Below are 17,656 nucleotides of genomic sequence, written 5' to 3' on the forward strand. Positions count from 1 at the left end.
CACAAAGCTGTTCAGTGAATTCTGGATTTAAGTTCTATATAATATGACCTTTGCTTCAAACATTCCCCTGGTTTCCACTGTCCCGGAGGTTATTTTATGTCACTTTATGCTGGTTAAAGCATTTGCAGTTCATATTGCAGTATATCAGCAAATGAGGAAACAACATTGCTCTTACTGCTATTAGCACAAGGCCATTCAGTGTAATGTTAAATCCATTCAGGCAATTCCTGCTAGCAATGTGCAGTGGTCAGTACAGAGTAGACAAGCATACAAAAAACAGCAAGAAGCTTAATAACAAATAACTTCTAAGGTTTTTTGGGGGTAAGAGAATAAAGCGAACAGTTCTGTTTTCTTTTGTAAAGCGCTGTAGAAAATATTTGTGCCAAACAGATGCCAAACAGTACCAAAATATTGGTGGTAAACAGAATTATTCCTAAAATTTTTTTGGGGGGGTTTTTGTTATAAAGGGCCATCGTTTATGTAGTGCTGTGCCATGTAAGCGAACAGAATAATTCCTAAAAAATATTTTTTAGTTATAAAGTATAATCTTTTTGTGTAGTGCTGTACATTACAAAAGTGTAGAATACAAATTTGAGATCCAAAGCTCACAGTCTACCAGATTAAACTTCATGCTAATTAAGTATGGTATTTATGATTATAGTTAGGTTCTGCTGCATTCATACACTAAGGCTCAGCCTAGAGCATTCCTACATGTCACTGCTACTCAAAGTTACTTTGGAATAGGATCTAGGAACTCCTTCTGGTGGGATGGTATTTAATGATTTGCATATTTCTCATAACATAAGGAGACTCCAAGCTGCCAATAGCAGTTCATGACTCCTCCTGCCTGTTGAAGACACTTCCATTCAATAGACTGTAGCTGCTGAAACATTATTCAAAATAGTACTCATTCAGCAGGATAAAGACTTTAACGAATAAAAGCATTTTTCATTCATTCATCTCGGGCAGAGATTTGTAGGGGAAAAAAGGAGACATGAGAAGAGGAGAAGCCTTTGCACTGTTTATATGGATGCACTGCCTGTTTGCCTACTGCAAGGTTTTGGCCACTACTGAATTACCTGTTACAAGTAAGTATGTTTCTTTAGCTTTTGCTGCCTGCTATACTGCATACCTTATACCTTTCTTTAATAATTTTAAAACATGCTTAGTAGGAATTTCCTTTTATATCCCAGTACAGGGAGTGCAGAGATTTGGTTCACAGTACACTCAAGCTGAATAGTTAACTGTACATGATTTAGATGTTTGGTTTCACACTACATTTCCTCAAGAAAAACTAAACCTAAGATAGTTTGTGTTGTAGATTAGCATTCCTTTTCCTAATCTGTATGATGGCAGAAGCAGAGCTGTATGAGCCTTCTTGGCTGCAACCAGTCACTTTGTTGTTTGTTCTTCTCATGTGTACAACATGTGCCTCCAGTCACGGGATGTATTAGAATTCTTGGCACAAGGATGCCAACAGAAACTTTCTAACAAAAGTTTCTGAGCTCAGAAAGGAGGGGTTGATTTCTAAGCACTGCGGAAGTGATCTCTTGATTTTGTAATACTTTGTGAATGTGTGTGCTAATTGCTATACTATGCTCACTATACCAAGTCACACCATACATAAAGCATAGCTTCTGTGTAACCAATAGCAACTAATTGTAATTAGCACTGATAAGTATAAATTCAGATAGAATGTGGAAATGAATGTCACTACACAGTGCTGCAGAATTAAAAGAATCAGTGCTAGGGAAACTGGAGCACAACTGGTACAGTATGGGAGCAGATGCCAAGAGGAAGGATGCTGTTTGGTTGCTCTTCGCAACCGTTTCACATTTGCACCAGTTTTGCTCCATTTTTCCCTAGTTAGTCAGAGCTCAGTGGTTTACCATGGAGAACCTAAATCAGAAGCAACTCTGTATTACATTTCTGCTTGTGGGTAGCAAAAGTTTGCAAACCTAACCTGCATCATATCAGAACGCAGTGAGGATTGCTGACAGTTCAGTGGATAAAAGTTAGTACTATTGCAGTCTCATGTACACACCACAGCAAGATGTTCCATTTGACAGAACCAGGACAGTTTGCATTCATTAAAGTTCTCAGTGACTGTAGTCCCACAGTCATTCATTTTCTGACCCTTAAGTAACCCCACTATGGTTTGATGTGACCCAGGCGTGGGCTGCAAACTTTTACACCTAACGGCAGATTTTTTTATTTTTCTTTTTTTTAAAGTCCAGTTTTGCAGGATTATTTATGTTTTCTAGTGTTTCCCACCTTTATAGTAAATCAACTCCAGAGTTATTTTTTTATTGTCATTGTTATATTTACTTGACAGTTCTCTTCTGGAAAACTTAGCAGTGGATTATGCATGTCAGTTTTATGCTTTTCTCCAAAGAAAAATGATCAGTAGATTATGCATGTATTATGAGGAAGGCTAGATTCGAATCTCGGCTCTGCCTGTTCAGTAAGCCAGCACTAATTCAGTAGGAGACCTTTGGCAAGTCTCCCTTACACTGCTACTGCCAATAGAGCGCGCCCTAGTGGCTGCTGCTCTGCTCTGGCGCTTTGAGTCCGCAAGGAGAAAAGCGCAATATAAATGTTATTTGTCTTGTCTTGTCTAGAGTCACAGTAGTGCGTTGTGCTGCTGCATAACAGCGGCTTTGTAATGTGCCTTGCTGCACTGAAATGCACCACCTATGCGACGTTCACAGTACGGTGGGTGCGTTGTAGTATAACTGTGCGCAGCATCATAATGCACTGCATGCAGTGCATTACCACAAAGCGCGTGTGTTAACAGTATCAGCAAAGCCTACTTTTTATGTACTGTATGCTTTGTTGTATGCAACACAAGTCATGCATAATGTCCATAATATTTCCTGTATAATAATCCTGTGATAATGATTCCTGTTCCATTGCAACGCAACTTTCAATGTAAACCTAGCCTAAAGCCTTTGACTGAGGGTATCACAGGGAGCTGAATACTCTTTGTATATCTTAGGGCAGACACACACTGCAGAGCGCTTTTTGAACTGTATTGTTCCTTTTTTTCCAGGAAAAATTGCGATTGTGGCAATTTTGCTGCAAATTTAATGCAAGTCAATAGTAAAATGAAAACTGATCAGAAAGCATTTTGTTGTGTGTCTCTGCCCTTAATAAAAGTATTTTATTTTTATTAGATGTGCTTATTAACATTTAAAGCATTGCGCGGTAATGGCAGCTGTGCACATTGGGGCATATTCAGCAAACAGCCGCAAAATTGCAGTGCACAAGCAGCACACGGCAACTTTACTGGTACTTACACCAGCTATTTAGTGCACCAGCTATTAAGTACAACTTGTGTTACCTAGGTAACATAAGTTGCGCTATTTGCACAATACACTCTACATAAACTGCAGTAAGTACTGGTATATGGATATATATATATATATATATATATATATATATATATATATATATACTCTCAGTTTTTTTTAAGCCCCTAGTCACTATTGACTAATTCCTACGATAATCCCTCTCGTGACTGCTTGAGAGGAAACATGGTGGGGTACTCGGGAGGAGCAATGCTTTGAATGACAAGCAGAAAAATGTGACCGATAGTTACCTTGCTATGGCTCACTCTTGAGAAGTGTCTAACCTAATACAAGGTCATTGTGACTCCACCCCCAGCTACACACCTCCTGTTCTGACTGGCTGATTGGCTGACAGTCCAAGAATCTCCCAACGCTCACAGCTCTTGGCAGCTATTGTCATGTTCTCAACTCCCACACAAAGCCCTTCTCTCTTGCCCTGCAGCCTGAGAAATGTTTATTTAGTCATATTTGGCACGTTTGTGGTTTTGTAACCCATGTATAATTGAAGGTGTGATTCTTTTGTAAATATTTTATTAGAATCCTGATTTCATAGAGAACAACTTTGTTTCTAGAGCTATTCCTTTTCATTTTGAGCCAACCAGGGTAGAAATATGTGTCAAGAAGATAAGCAGTTAGGATTAAAGCCAAAACTTTTTTTTGTGTGCGTTTCCAGGCTAATGAGTTTCCTCCATTGCTTTTTGTCTATATGATGAAGGTTACCTCTTCCAAGCCCTCACTTGGATGCAAGAGGAAACCTTCACTACTGGCACACAGAGGTCAGGAAAGTCAGATTTGTAGCAAAATGGGGACTTTTTTTCTGCTACCTGATTGCCCCTTTCCAACTGTTCAATGTGATTTGGGAAAGCCAGACAGGAAGTGAGAAGGAAGACAAAAAGCAATAAAACCTGACAGAGTTCCAACTCTGTGTAAAACTTTTGTAAAAACAAAAACTGTGTAAAAACAAAGTTTCAGCTTCAGCTCACCATTCAAGCACAAAAATACAAAAAAATGTTGACTTTTTTTCCCCTTTTTTTTTACAATATTCATTTATAAATTATTTAGTCAGTGTTTGCCCAATGTAAAATCTTTCCTCAACCCAATTTACAGTCTGTAATTTACCACAGGGGTCGACATCTTTAGTCCTGTCAGGTGATCTCTGCGGAATGTTTGTTTTCATCTGTTAAGGCCCGTTTCCACTAGTGCGGAAACTGGGCCGAATCCACAGAGTTTACCAGCAGGCAGATCGCGCGGGGAAACTCTGCCATAGGACACAATGGCACCACCGGCCGAATCGCTTACATTAGCGATTTGGCCGACATGCCGTGCGGGAGGCTGCAAATCCCATAGCCATGCATGGCAGGGCTTCTGGAATTCATCAGCGTTCCCGCAGACCAGGAAGTCTCGCAGTCGTGCGCGGCACTAGTGGCAATGGGCCCTGAGGGGTGCTTATAACTAGAGCTGGTCAATGAGAGGCTAATAACTGTGATTTGTGTACACATTTAATGCAGACTGTACGCAGCTTGGATATGCCAAACAAATGCACTTCTTGTTCATTTTGATTGACCCAACTCCAAGTTGCATACAATTTGCATTATATTTGTATGCAAGCTTAAATTATTTGCAACGCACTGACCATTTCTACTGCTGATGAGGACAAGGAGCCGGTGATTAACGAGTATGTGATGAATATGGAAAGTTACCTCCCTTGTAAAGATAGAGATCATTTTTAGCTAATCAGTTTTGTAAGTATGCTGGTCCGCATATCTCCAGAAAATGTTGTGAATTCCGCTGAAATGATGGAACTTTTTTGGTGGCCTGAAGATCGGTACCTTAATAAGTAGGTCCATCAGCAACCCTTTACTATGCAAGCTCAGAGGATTTACTAAGACCATGTTCACAGTGGCCATTGCGTTCCCTGTGATTGCAGTGGGTACATTGAAGCATACAGTTTAATGAAAAGTATGCCTCACTTTACTGTTAATGTGTGCGTTTCGCGGTAACACACTGAATGCAGTGGGTTGCCATGCCGCAACCCGTTATACCACAACACACACGCTACACTTTAAACGTGGCATAGATGGTGCACAGCAGTGCGGTAAGCCACGTTCCAAAGAGGCTGTTACATCACGCCACACTACTGTAAACGAGGCCAAAAGAACCTGTATTAAATTGAAACATACAGAAAAATTCAGATTCTTTAAAATTCCTGCACATGACTGAATATTTGAAAAGCATACCTGCTCAGTCCACTAGACTTTACTGCTCCTTCAGTAAATAATCCCTTCAATTGTTACGGAAAACTTATCTTTGCATTCTGACTTGCGTCTGTACACTGTATTTCCCCCTGAATCTGTGCCGATAAGTGAGGATATTTGCTGAGTGGTTGCCGCCTAGTGACTGCAGCTGTCTCTTTTGTGAGTTTCATAAGACATGAAGACATTTACTGTATCACAGACTGACTACTCAGTCATTGAACATAAAGAACAAAATTACATTTTTATTTAGAATTTACAGCATGTTTTGGCATATAGGACTCACTGTGTCTTATTTGCCAAATACAGGGAGTCCCTGACTTACAAACGCCCGCCTATATGAGCTGCCAACCTGCCGCGATGTCAGGGACTCCCTGTATTGTCCCCATGTCTCACCCGCTCCCCATGAATAAATGGCAGCACGGCTCACCTAAGCCATCGAAGCTTGCAGTGATCAAAGACCACTCCTCTCCCTACACACAATAATGGTAAAGAAGCGCCCAGGGGTTTATAAAACTGAGTTAAAAACAACAGTAAAAACGATAAATGAGGTGGCTTACCTCAATAAGGACCTTCTCATAAGAAAAAGAGAATTTTATTTTTGCACAGGCAATGCATTTCATGTGTCCAAGCCTGCTTCCTCAGGCCAATAAGAGTGCCAGAGTATGTAGAGCCACTATGCATGGAGCGCTCCATGCATACTGACTGTTCATACTCTGGCACCCTTATTGGCCTGAGAAAGCGGAGTTGGACTCGTAAAACGCGTTGTTTGTGCAAAAATAAAATTATCTTTTTCCTATGAGAAGGTCCTTATTGAGGTGAGCCACCTCATTTATTGTTTTTACTGTTTTAAACTCCGTTTTAAAAACCCCTGGGTGCTTCTTTACCCTTATTGTGCTGTGTGCGGGGTTCAAAAACAGTCCATGACTGAAGCTGTTATTGTCTTTTAAAGAAGAAGCGACCGACACCAGTCCCAGTCTGGGACATTCCGAGTGGAGACGGGTTCATTATCTCCACCTGCTTCCTGTGGTCGGTTGCCTCCAGCAACCTACCTTTGTAAGTAGCCCTTTTATCTTCATATTCTTTTCCTTGTTACTGACATACTACACCATTCGGGCTCCCGATTTTTGTTTTGTCTCTTCTTTCCAGGGTGTCCCGACACCCCATCCACTATGTCTCTCCTCTCCCTCAGTGTTCCCCTAATGGCGGCTTCTGCTGATGACACAATCAACAGAAGCTGGCACTAGGGGAACAGTGAAAGATAAGAGAGGTCTGTGATCGCTGCAGGCTCCGATGCATTAGGTGAGCTGCCGCCTCTCTCATTTATTCAGGGGGAACGGAGGAGGACACGGGGGAGTGGAGGAGACATGGGGGAAATAAGGGGACACAGGGGGGACAGAAGGGTACACATGGGGACAAAAGCAGACCAAAGGAGATACATGAGGACACATGAGGGACAAAAGGGGACACAGGAGGACACATGGGGGACACAGGAGTACATATGAGGTACAAGGGGAGGACAATAATTAGGGAAGAACATCTACAAGACGCTCCTGGACCATGGACGCACCAGGTTTAGTATATTTTTTCCCTCTTTTGTCCTCTAAACCTAGGTGCGTCTTATAGTCTGGAGTGTCTTAAATGCTGAAAAATACGTTATATAGCATTGACATCTTGCACTGTGCTTTTATAGTATATAAGAGTATATAAGATATGGTCTTGTCATGTTAGCTCTGAACATGTCACAGTTATTAAAACCAGATAACTACTTTTTGCCCTCATGTACAACACCCGTGTATGTATTACTTCATCACCTAGTCAATAGTTGGGTGCAGGGTGAGCAGAATGACAGCTCACCCTGCTGCCGCTGAAATTCCAGGCGGCGTGAAATACTATTTCACCTCCGAGTCATAGCAACTCAGAGGGACAGGTAATTTGGGGTCGAGCTTTTGCCAGCGCCAGAATTGGATTAAAAATCCCGCTGCACCCCAATAGCCATAAGAGCATTATGTCTATGGCGGCACTCAAAGCTGTTGCTATGCCGCTGTGAGCGCTGGACCAAATCCCCTGTCTCCCAATGCTCCCTTCTCCACACTCCTGACTTTCCATATGTAGCAGCCTTCCCATGTGCCCCCCCGCCCTATTCTCTTCCAGGTTGGAACAGCCCCTTCTTTCATGTATAGCAGACCACTTTCTGGGGCAGCAAACTTACCCCTTGCACCTGCAGTCGTCCTTTTCAGTGCACATTTCATGTGCAGCATAGTGATGATCGTAATCAACAAATTACGATTTCTCTAAATTTTGCGTACATTTTTGCAATTACGCTTATACGTAATTACGATTTGCAAATTCAATTGATTTCCGGTAGTCATTCGTAATTTTGCATAATTTCTTGCCGACTTTAGCAGTGAATAGCAAAGCCCCATACATGCTATTGCTATTGACACCAAAATTGCTACATATATTAAAAAGAGTCGTGGGTACAAGTCAAAAAAAGAATTTTGCAAAAAGGCCTTATCGTTTTTGAGAAAGTAAAAAATGTTTTTTAAACTTAGAAAAATGAAAGTTTAAAAACCATTTTTCTTTGCATTTTTAAAATCGAGTTTCTCAAAAACTACAGGGTCTTTTTGAAAAATTTTGGTAGCAGTCGCATGTATGGGGGCTTTGCTATTAACCTCTAAAGTTGGCACAAAATTACACAAAAAATTACTTTAAATTTAGAAATACTATTATTACATACAAAATTAATTACGATTTTCTCTGAAATTTTGCATTACGATTACGATGCGTAATTGCGAACTACAATGCGAAATTATTTCGGCCCACCACTGGTGCAGCAGCCAGGGGCGTTGCTAGGATCCTAAGAGATCTGGGGCACTTTTGGGCACCTCAGCTGAAAAATGGGTGTGGCCATGCACCAGAATGTGGGTGTGGTCATGGAGCTAAATTTACATAAACTTAACAGTGGTCAAAGTAGGCCTGCCCAGCAAAATGTTGGATGAAGCCCCCTCTCCAAAAATACAAAAAACTCCAAAAATACAACATATCACATAAATAGGTCAAGCCACTTAAACATAACTAGGCAGAGTTACCTGGCTTCTCTGCTGGCTGGTCTGGCTTTCTGGTGAGTGGGCTGGCCTGCTGTAGGGTTATCAGGCAGTCCCTCCATAGCATTCCTTGACCTGCTAGTGGACCCCCTCCCATGTTCCCATGGGCCTCCTATTGAGGCACCACAACTCCCAGCATGCCCCCATAGAAGAACCACAACTCCCAGCATGCCCTCATAAAGGCATCACAGCACCCAGCATGGTACCACAGCACCCAGTATGCCTACATAGAGGCATCACAGCATCCAGCATACCCCCGATTGATGCACCACAGCTCCCAGCATGCCCGCCATTGAGGCACCACAGCTGACGCTGCCTGGGGGAGATTCGGGGCACCCCAGAATAGATCCGGGGCATGTGCCACTGATTTTTGGGGCTAGCAACACCCCTGGCAGCAGCCCCCTCTCATGTTTTGTTTCCACTTCCTTGGTCAACAGGTACACTAGGCTGCGCCCTATGTGGCTGTTGCAAAAATCCAACACAAAGGGCTGGAACCCACTGGAGCGATTTCTTGAGCATTTAGGGAGCGTGAGAAATTGCTAGCGATTTCCCTAAATGCTCTGCCATTGTAAATGGATGGTGCAAATTCCACAGAAGCGATTGCGATTAGCAAAATCGCAAATGCAGGGCATGCAGCATTTTGTTAGCCTTTGCGCTTCAATGTAAAGTATATAATCGCTGGCATAATTGCTCATCAAAACTTGCATGGAGCGATTTTGCTAGCGTTTTGAAGTTAATGTACACTGTAACAAAAATTAAAATTAATAGAAAGGACCAATCAGACTTTAAAACGCTAATCGCTACACAACCGCTGGCAAATTGATACACTTTTTAAAATCGCTCCCTAAAACGCTCAAGAAATAGCTTACAAACAGCTCTAACACTAGCGATTGCGATTAGCGATTGCGTTTTGCAGTGGGTTCCAGGCCTTAGGGCCCTTTTCCACTAGCAATCGCAATCACAAATCACAAACGCCAGCGATTGCGATTTTTCATTAATTCTGTTATGCGATTGCGATTTGCATTGCATTATCATTGTAAAAATCGCTCCAGCAAGCGATTGCGATTTGCGATTAGCGATTTCCAAATCGAATCACTGTAGTGGAAAATACTTCTCGTGATTTCTATGATAAAGTAACAACTCTAGCGATTTAAAAATCACTAGCGATTTGCGATTTTGCGATTCAGCAATCACAATCGCTCTAGTGGAAAAGGGCCCTTACAGTCATTGAAAAGCACTTTTAACAACAGAGAACAAATTCTTCGTTAGAGGCTCAACCAAGTCTGAATTAAAATCATGATACACAATTCTTGTTTGTAACTTCACAACTTTCAACACCTCTTCAACTTCATGTGAGGTTGGATATGAGTTTACCATTTACAGATTGTATTTCAGTGTGCTAGGCTTCCTTTCAGTCAGTGTCACAACAAGTAAAATGTGCCACTTCAGCTGCTGAGGAGAGAGAAACCCCAGAATGCTTTGCTAGTCCCACAACAGCTGCAGAGATCCAGGCTACTTGTTATATAACATTTTCCACAGTGTGCAGCACAGTGTATGGATCTCTCAGAGGTGGAAAATTACACCAGATTAGCAGAGTAACTGTGTTTGTTTTCTAATACCATGATTTACTGTTTGGTCAAAGAGCATGAATAAAAGCAAATTAGTCCAGAATTTGACAATCTCTGTATAATCCTCTTTTCTGAAATTCCACACATATTATTCTAAACATTGGAAGCTGAGTTTTGATCTTTTAATCTTTGTTTATAATCCTCACCACAATGGGGGGGGGGGGGGGGGGGGGATCACACAATATAGTCAATTCTGCTATTAAAGTCCAGTCTGACCCAAATTTTTCTTTAATTAATTCTCAATGGAATGAACCTTTGCCAATTTTAATGCTGTTTATGTGCCCACTTCCTGTCTTTTACTCACTTCCTTCCCCGAGGCCTTCATGGTTTTATTCTGGTAGTCTTGAGAGGAAGTGAGAAACACAGATATAAAAGCTTATCAAGTATGCTAAGCCTGCCTCACTGTACATACAAAAGGTTTCATTTTTTTTACTGTCTTTGTCTCTGAGGATACAGGATGTGATGTAAATGTTGTCCAAAATGAATACAAGTTTTGGCATTAGATTTTAATAAAGTTAACTTAGCTTACTGTGAAAGTTTTCCATGTACCTACTATAAAGCACTGTGTCTGCATATTAACATTAAGTTAATAATTATTTATCTTTTCTCATCATGGAATGAACTGACAGAGAGAGTTTATATATATCCAACTCACTATGGGGTACTTTTTCAGGGTACAGTTAAAAAGCAGAGACACAAGGCTTTCAATTACCATTGATTGAACCACTGCATTGCCTTGCAGCATAGTGACAAAACATCCAGCATTTTGCTGTGTTATGTGGCCCCTCTCCACTTGTACAACTGAATAGGGGGCCGCAACACTCTGCATGTCAAAGAGTCACTATGTCATGTACTGAAGGAGTGAATGGGCGTTATGTAAACCTATTTACAGCATGTCAACCCAACTGAATTTCACTGAAATCAATTATTATATTGAAGAGGAACATTACTGATTGTAGCTTAGTGAATACAATTGCGTATTTTTAACACATTTTACTTATAAATTACTTAAATGATGTTGTCAGTGTTTGCCCATTGTAAAATCTTTCCTCTTTCCAATGTACTTCCATTCTCAAATTTAAATTTAAATGGATGTATTTAAATTCAGACTGAAAACTCACCTGTTCAGTTTGGTATTTGCAGAAATATAACTTTTGTTGTGTGAATACTTCATTCTACTACCAGCTACTGAATCTGAGAGAGCTTTGAGTCCTATGGGAGAAAAGCGCTATAGAAATGTTGTTATTGTTAAATTTCTAATTAAGGTGTGTATAGATATCACTTCAACGTTGTCCACAAGATCCACCACCGAACACCCCATGAGGGAAAGAACTCACTCAGCTTGTGTGACCACTGTTAGGTTTGTTAGATAGCACTCTATATCCCCTCACGATCTCTCCTGGGCTCTCGTTGTTTCTTCATTTGGGTATACAGGTGGTGCAAGATATAGTCCTCAATAGGATAACCTCATAGGAGAAAGACTCTCATAGCCTGACTCCGTAAAAGTGACAGTAGCTTTATTATTTAAATGCACTCTCATGTGGCTGGTGGTGTACAGGCATAGAGTTTACGGGCTCTCCCCCATTGCCTCCCGGGCAGGCTTACTGGTTTGGCCACGTTTTTGCAGCTCTGTCTCCTCATCATGCTAGTCAGTTACTGGATCGTCCGCTAGTCTCCACCGGACATGTTTCATCACACCATGTGACTCATTAGGGCGATCAGCAAATCACTGAAAAGCAACCAAGTGTGAGCCTTAATTCCCTTTTGACAAATCTGGCCATTTTATCTGAGGCAGCAATCTTGTATCTATGGTTTCTCCAGCAGGTTCCACCAACACAAGCAAGTTAAGGCAAACATAATTGGGCAAATTGGAATATCTTGTCCATTCGCTCTAGTTTTCCCCCTTAGGCAGCTCTGGTTGTGTTTGTTTGGTGATCCCACCTTAACTCTGCAGAGCACACACACAACTGAGCACTCCTGTTTGTGGTCCTGATGGTGGAGAGAACATTGACATATAAATGGGCAGTCTTGCACAGATCTTCAGCCCACATTGATATTGGTTTTATATATATATATATATATATATATATATATATATATATATATATATATATATATATATATATATATATATATATATATATGTTGGAAGTTATGTATCTTTCACATTTTAATAAGCAGTGCATTTTTCCAAGGAGTTGCTATTTATATAAATTACTTCAGCCGGCGGCCCTTTTCCCTTCAAGGTGAACTTCATAAGATTGTAAATAGACATTAGCTGTTGATGGCATGTCATTGTTTAACATAAACAAGTTACATGTAATCCAGAACACTAATATCAGGCATGTACTATAATTACAGTGTGACAACATCATTTATTAATACTAATTTCATGTACAGTTTAAATTCCGCAGCCACCGTCCTTCAATTATGCTGCAGAAAACCAGTTACTAAAATGTTTAGTGTCTCATTAATCTTTCCAGCCAGTGGTCTTTCTTGGAAGCAGGCCTTGAATTAGTAGAAAGTACCATTAATTGAAAGTTATATAAAACAGTGTTAGCAAACCATAAAAAAAACAGATGACAGTTTTATGGCACGCCTTCCACATTCTCACAGTTTGCAGATGCTTCAGCTTAGCAGGTTGTAGATAGTGTCAACTGTGCTTGATTAACGGTATAGTTGCACAGCGAGTGTGGAAAAACTAGCAGTTCTTGGAAAGTCAGCCTTCTAAGAAGCAGCTTCGCCACATCAAAAATGACATCAGTTTTCTCTCCTTCAATCATTCTACAAGGCAAGTATTCATATGTGCAGAAAACCTGTTTGGAAACCTGAAGGACAAGAGACCTCCATACATTTGCACTATTAATTCCTGTCATTGTCATCATTCTACTGGCTATTTATGGATGATGAAGCCATAGACGTCTGCTTACTCTCATTACCCATTTTAGTTGTCTGTAAGCATGACATTTGCTGGTAACCTAAAACTCGTGTAACTGATATATACTGTTTATAAATAATGCAGTGTTATTAAACTTGTCTCATATACACAGAGGAAAAGAAAGTTCAGCTTAGGGGACACACGTAGCTGGGTGCTAGTGGCCTATACTTGGCTGCATTGTACACCTACACAAGCAGAGACGGGACAAGGTCCTTCAGCACCCAAGGCTGAGACAGCAAAGTGCACCCCTCCATCCCTCCCACCCCAGCTGTCACACACTGATTGCTATTAGACTAAGGCACCTAAAGGCTCCCAACCCCCCAACACCTTAATCTCTAGTTATCTGGCTTGCAGTCACTGTCATGTATCCCCTTTTCTTATTTCTTTCTGCTTCAAACACAATTGGGAATGACAGTTGCATGAATTGTGCGCCCCCTCCTACACTGCGCCCTGAGGCTGGAGCCTCTCCAGCCTCTGTCTCGGCCTGGCCCTGCCTACAAGTTGCTTTACTTATTACCAGTCACATTGGATAGCGTTAGGAAAGCTGAAAATGCAGATTTTAGCTGCTGCAAGTCTCTTGCATGTTATCTGAAATAATGAACAATTATACAAAGCAATTAAAATGAGTGCACTGCTAATTTTGTTGCTGTCTACAAAGCCGATATGCATGGTTGCCAGGGCTTGGCTATTAAAACCAACTTGTGAATTTTTGAAAAAGAAAAGTTAGATACTCCATAGGCTTCTCTGATCCCTCTTGAGCTCACCACTGGTCACCAGGCCCACCTGAACATTAGCACGGACCCGCTCATGTTCAGAGGAAAAAGCTATGCACGAGCACTGGTGGCTCCATATATCGGCTCTGGGGCTCACCTATTATATATTTTGAGCTCTGCAACGTGCAATATGGAGATAGGATAATGTAGGGGACAGGGTAGTGGGAGGATAGAGTTGATAGTCAGAAAGAGGTGGTTAGGGTTAGATGAATAGGGTTTGCTTTGGGAAGGGGTCAAGGTTAGATGTTAATGTTAGGGTTTTCCTTTGGGAGGGAGGTTTGGGTTAGGCATAAGGCAAGCTGATAGTAGAATATTTCTTATAGAACATAACCGATGTTGTGGCTAATGGCAACACCCGGCACTCATTGTAACAAGTAGTTGTTTTTATTGTACATCAGTTATAAGTAAGCATAAACCTAAGTTACCAGCAATCATAACAGGCTAAATCTAGTCACAGTCATTCTTTGTGAGTGTTTATTAATGAAGTGAAGTGTAGTCAGGCGAATCAGACAGGAGTGGAGGTAGAACAGCTGGTCTGCATGCTTGTACTGGGTCACTGACACAAAAAAAGCCAGAAGCCAGGCAATATTATTATTATTATTTAGTATTTATATAGCGCCAACATATTACGCAGCGCTGTACAGGGTATATTTATATATATCTTGTCACTAACTGTCCCTCAAAGGAGCTCAGTCTAGTCCCTACCATTGCTATATGTCTATATTATGTTGTGTAAGTACTGTAGTCTAGGGCCAATTTTTAGGGGGAGCCAATTAACTTATCCGTATGTTTTTGGGATGTGGGAGGAAACCGGAGTGTCCGGAGGAAACCCACACAGACACGGAGAGAACATACAAACTCTTGGCAGATAGTGCCCTGGCTGGGATTCGAACCATGGACCCAGTGCTGCAAGGCGAGAGAGCTAACCACCACGACACCGTGCTGCCCCAGGTATTTTGTAATGGAAAACAATGTCAGCCTTCATATCCTTTTCATTTCTTTAATTATTTTAAAGAAAACAGGAATTTCATTATAAGTCTTTCGATTCAACACTGCAGTTTAATTCACTTCTGTTTTACAGCAAGACCCTTTTAGGGTGTCATTTCCACAGATTATTGAAATTTGTGTGGGTAAAGCCTGGTATACACCTTGGACTTTCATGGCTGGAGAAAATCTCTCTCTCTGTTTTGGGGAGAGATCCATGTACAAACATGCTGTTCAACTCTATGGAATCACCCTGATATGCCCTATGGAGAGAGGAGGGGGCTGATCAGAAGTGAGATGCAATAGGAATTAACAATAGTAGTAGCCATGTCCAATTACTTACAACCAGTACATGGACATTGACATAATCTCATAGTCACACTAGACAGTCACCTGAAACAATTATGAGCAACTGTTTTGGACAACAATAGTCAAAGGTGTGTATAGAGTTGGCACACTCTAGGGCCAACTCCACAGAAGCTTACTACTAAAGTTAGTAGTAAGACTGTAACTACAGTAAGTTAGATTTTGGGAACCTGTTTCACAAGCACAGCCTGCAGAATGCTGAATCAGTGCAATGAAAGTACACTACATACCATGCACCTTGAGCATGCCCTGGAAGTGTGCATCTAAATGAACTCAGCACAGTTCATGGGAGTTAGTAGATAAGAACAGGAACATTTTTTTTTACTGGAATAAAATCAGGTTGTACAACAGTTCAGAAGGTTTAACAGATAATTTAGCGTGAAAATAAAGTGAACTACTGCATTACTAACCTTCTTCTTACAACATAATTCCAACAGATGTGGATATAATCTGGTATTGATTTTAGAGATTCTAAAGCAGCAGCTGTTAATAGCATTTTGGCACTTAAATGACAGATGTGATACAGATGCCTGTGACTCTGTGATGGGCTGTTTAACGAGCATTGATCAGCTTCATGCATGACATCACTTAATATTAAAATCATGTTGCATAAAACAGGAAGTGGAAGTGACAGATAAGACGTTTTTTGCTATCAGAGAGATCCTTGCCAATCTGTCACAAGATAATACCACTTCCACTTCCTGTCTTAATGTATATGATTTTGCTTATAGGAGGCATAGTAGAAGGGGATATAGAGGATGCGATCGCACTGTGTCCCCTTGGCCAAATAGGCCCACAAGTGGACCTCCTTCAACCTCTGTATTAGTTCTTCATTGATGCAATACTGGTAATGATCACCTCTATATGTGCTCTAAATAGTAATAATCATTAACCAACTATTCCCCTTCCTAGCTTCTACCTCTCTGAACCTTCGGCTTTCCTTGACAGGTTTTGGTGCTCCATATCATTATGTGTAGAGTGCTTGGGGGGCCCAATGTAATACTTGACCTATGGTCCATAACTCCTTAGCTACGCCACTGTAGTTTACTAACAGGTGCATAACTATAAAACATGGGGCCCTCCAGCAAAACCTTGATGGGACCTTAAACTTTCCCTTTCCAACCCCTTGTTGGCCATAAAACAAGTGACGACATTGTAATCTTCACACTAATATCAAGTTTAGCCACAAAAACACCTGATTTGAAGGCTATAGCCCTTTATCAGAAGGAATGAAGTAGTAGTTCGGGCCCCTTTATAGGTCTGGGCCCACCTGCAGTCGCAGGGGCTGCTACCATGTAGTTACCCCCCTTGTTATTGATCATTTTTTTGTCATCACTGTGTAAATGCAGGTTTGCAGATTTGGGAGGCAAAGTGACTTGGGAAGAACACTAAAGGCTCATACACACGTCGGATTTTTCCAAACGACCCGACGTTTGGACGTCGAAACGACCAGTCTTTTGGACGTCAAATCGGGCATGTGTACAGTCGGTCGTTCAGCTGATAACGGTGGTTTTGACCAGCGTTATCAGCTGAACGACCAACTGTACAAATGCCCGATTTGACGTCCAAATGACCGGTCGTTTGGACGTCCAAACGGCGGGTCGTTTGGAAAAATCCGACGTGTGTATGTACCTTAAGTTGGGCTGTCACTATGTAAATCAGCATCTTCACTATGTAGAAAGGTAGCACTGATCTTGATGCTCTCTGTAGAGGCACACATTACACTTTTCCAAAAAGTGTTCTCACTTTGGACACATTAGGATAGTGACAGACAATATAGAGCAAAATAAAGCCACAGCATCACACAGAGATCCACTCCAACAAGATAAAGCATTTGTGAAATGTAAACTAGTGATCAGCTGAGAGCACCCTTTTCATAAAGTGGATATTAAGCAGTAGAAGAACAAGTGAGAAGTAGAAGAACAATTGTGTGTGCCCAGAAGTGATGTGAGCTCTGATAAACTCATATGCATGTGTTTTTGTCTGGGTGGAAATGTAAACACAGAGGGCAAACAAGGAACCTCTTTGTTGGGAAGTCCTTTGCATGTATAACATAATGAGGTAATTATTCAGGTTGTCCTGTCAAACATGGAGCATTCATGAAATAAACTGTGCCTCAGGCCAGATCCATAGAGCTAAACATTCTCATTGGCCACAATTCAGTAAAATTAATTCAAGAAAAAAATAGAAAAGTTATATGGCAAGCTTCATTGATAGTTGTAGATTAGCAGAGCAATTCACTTTCTTGCATTTTAACG

General features: G+C 41.1%; 1 protein-coding gene across 1 annotated transcript in view; it reads left to right on the plus strand.

Moving 5' to 3' along the window:
* Positions 1-838: 838 nt before the first annotated feature.
* The window catches only part of LPL (lipoprotein lipase), a 53,471-nt gene continuing 36,653 nt past the window's right edge, over positions 839-17,656 (plus strand). The window contains exon 1 of the mRNA XM_068233683.1: positions 839-1,088. Within this exon, the coding sequence (XP_068089784.1) occupies positions 995-1,088 (94 nt within the window). The 5' untranslated portion in view covers positions 839-994. The remainder of the gene's footprint in view (positions 1,089-17,656) is intronic.

The sequence above is a fragment of the Hyperolius riggenbachi genome, chromosome 1 (assembly GCF_040937935.1).
Source record: "Hyperolius riggenbachi isolate aHypRig1 chromosome 1, aHypRig1.pri, whole genome shotgun sequence".
NCBI classification, from domain to species: Eukaryota; Metazoa; Chordata; class Amphibia; order Anura; family Hyperoliidae; genus Hyperolius; species Hyperolius riggenbachi.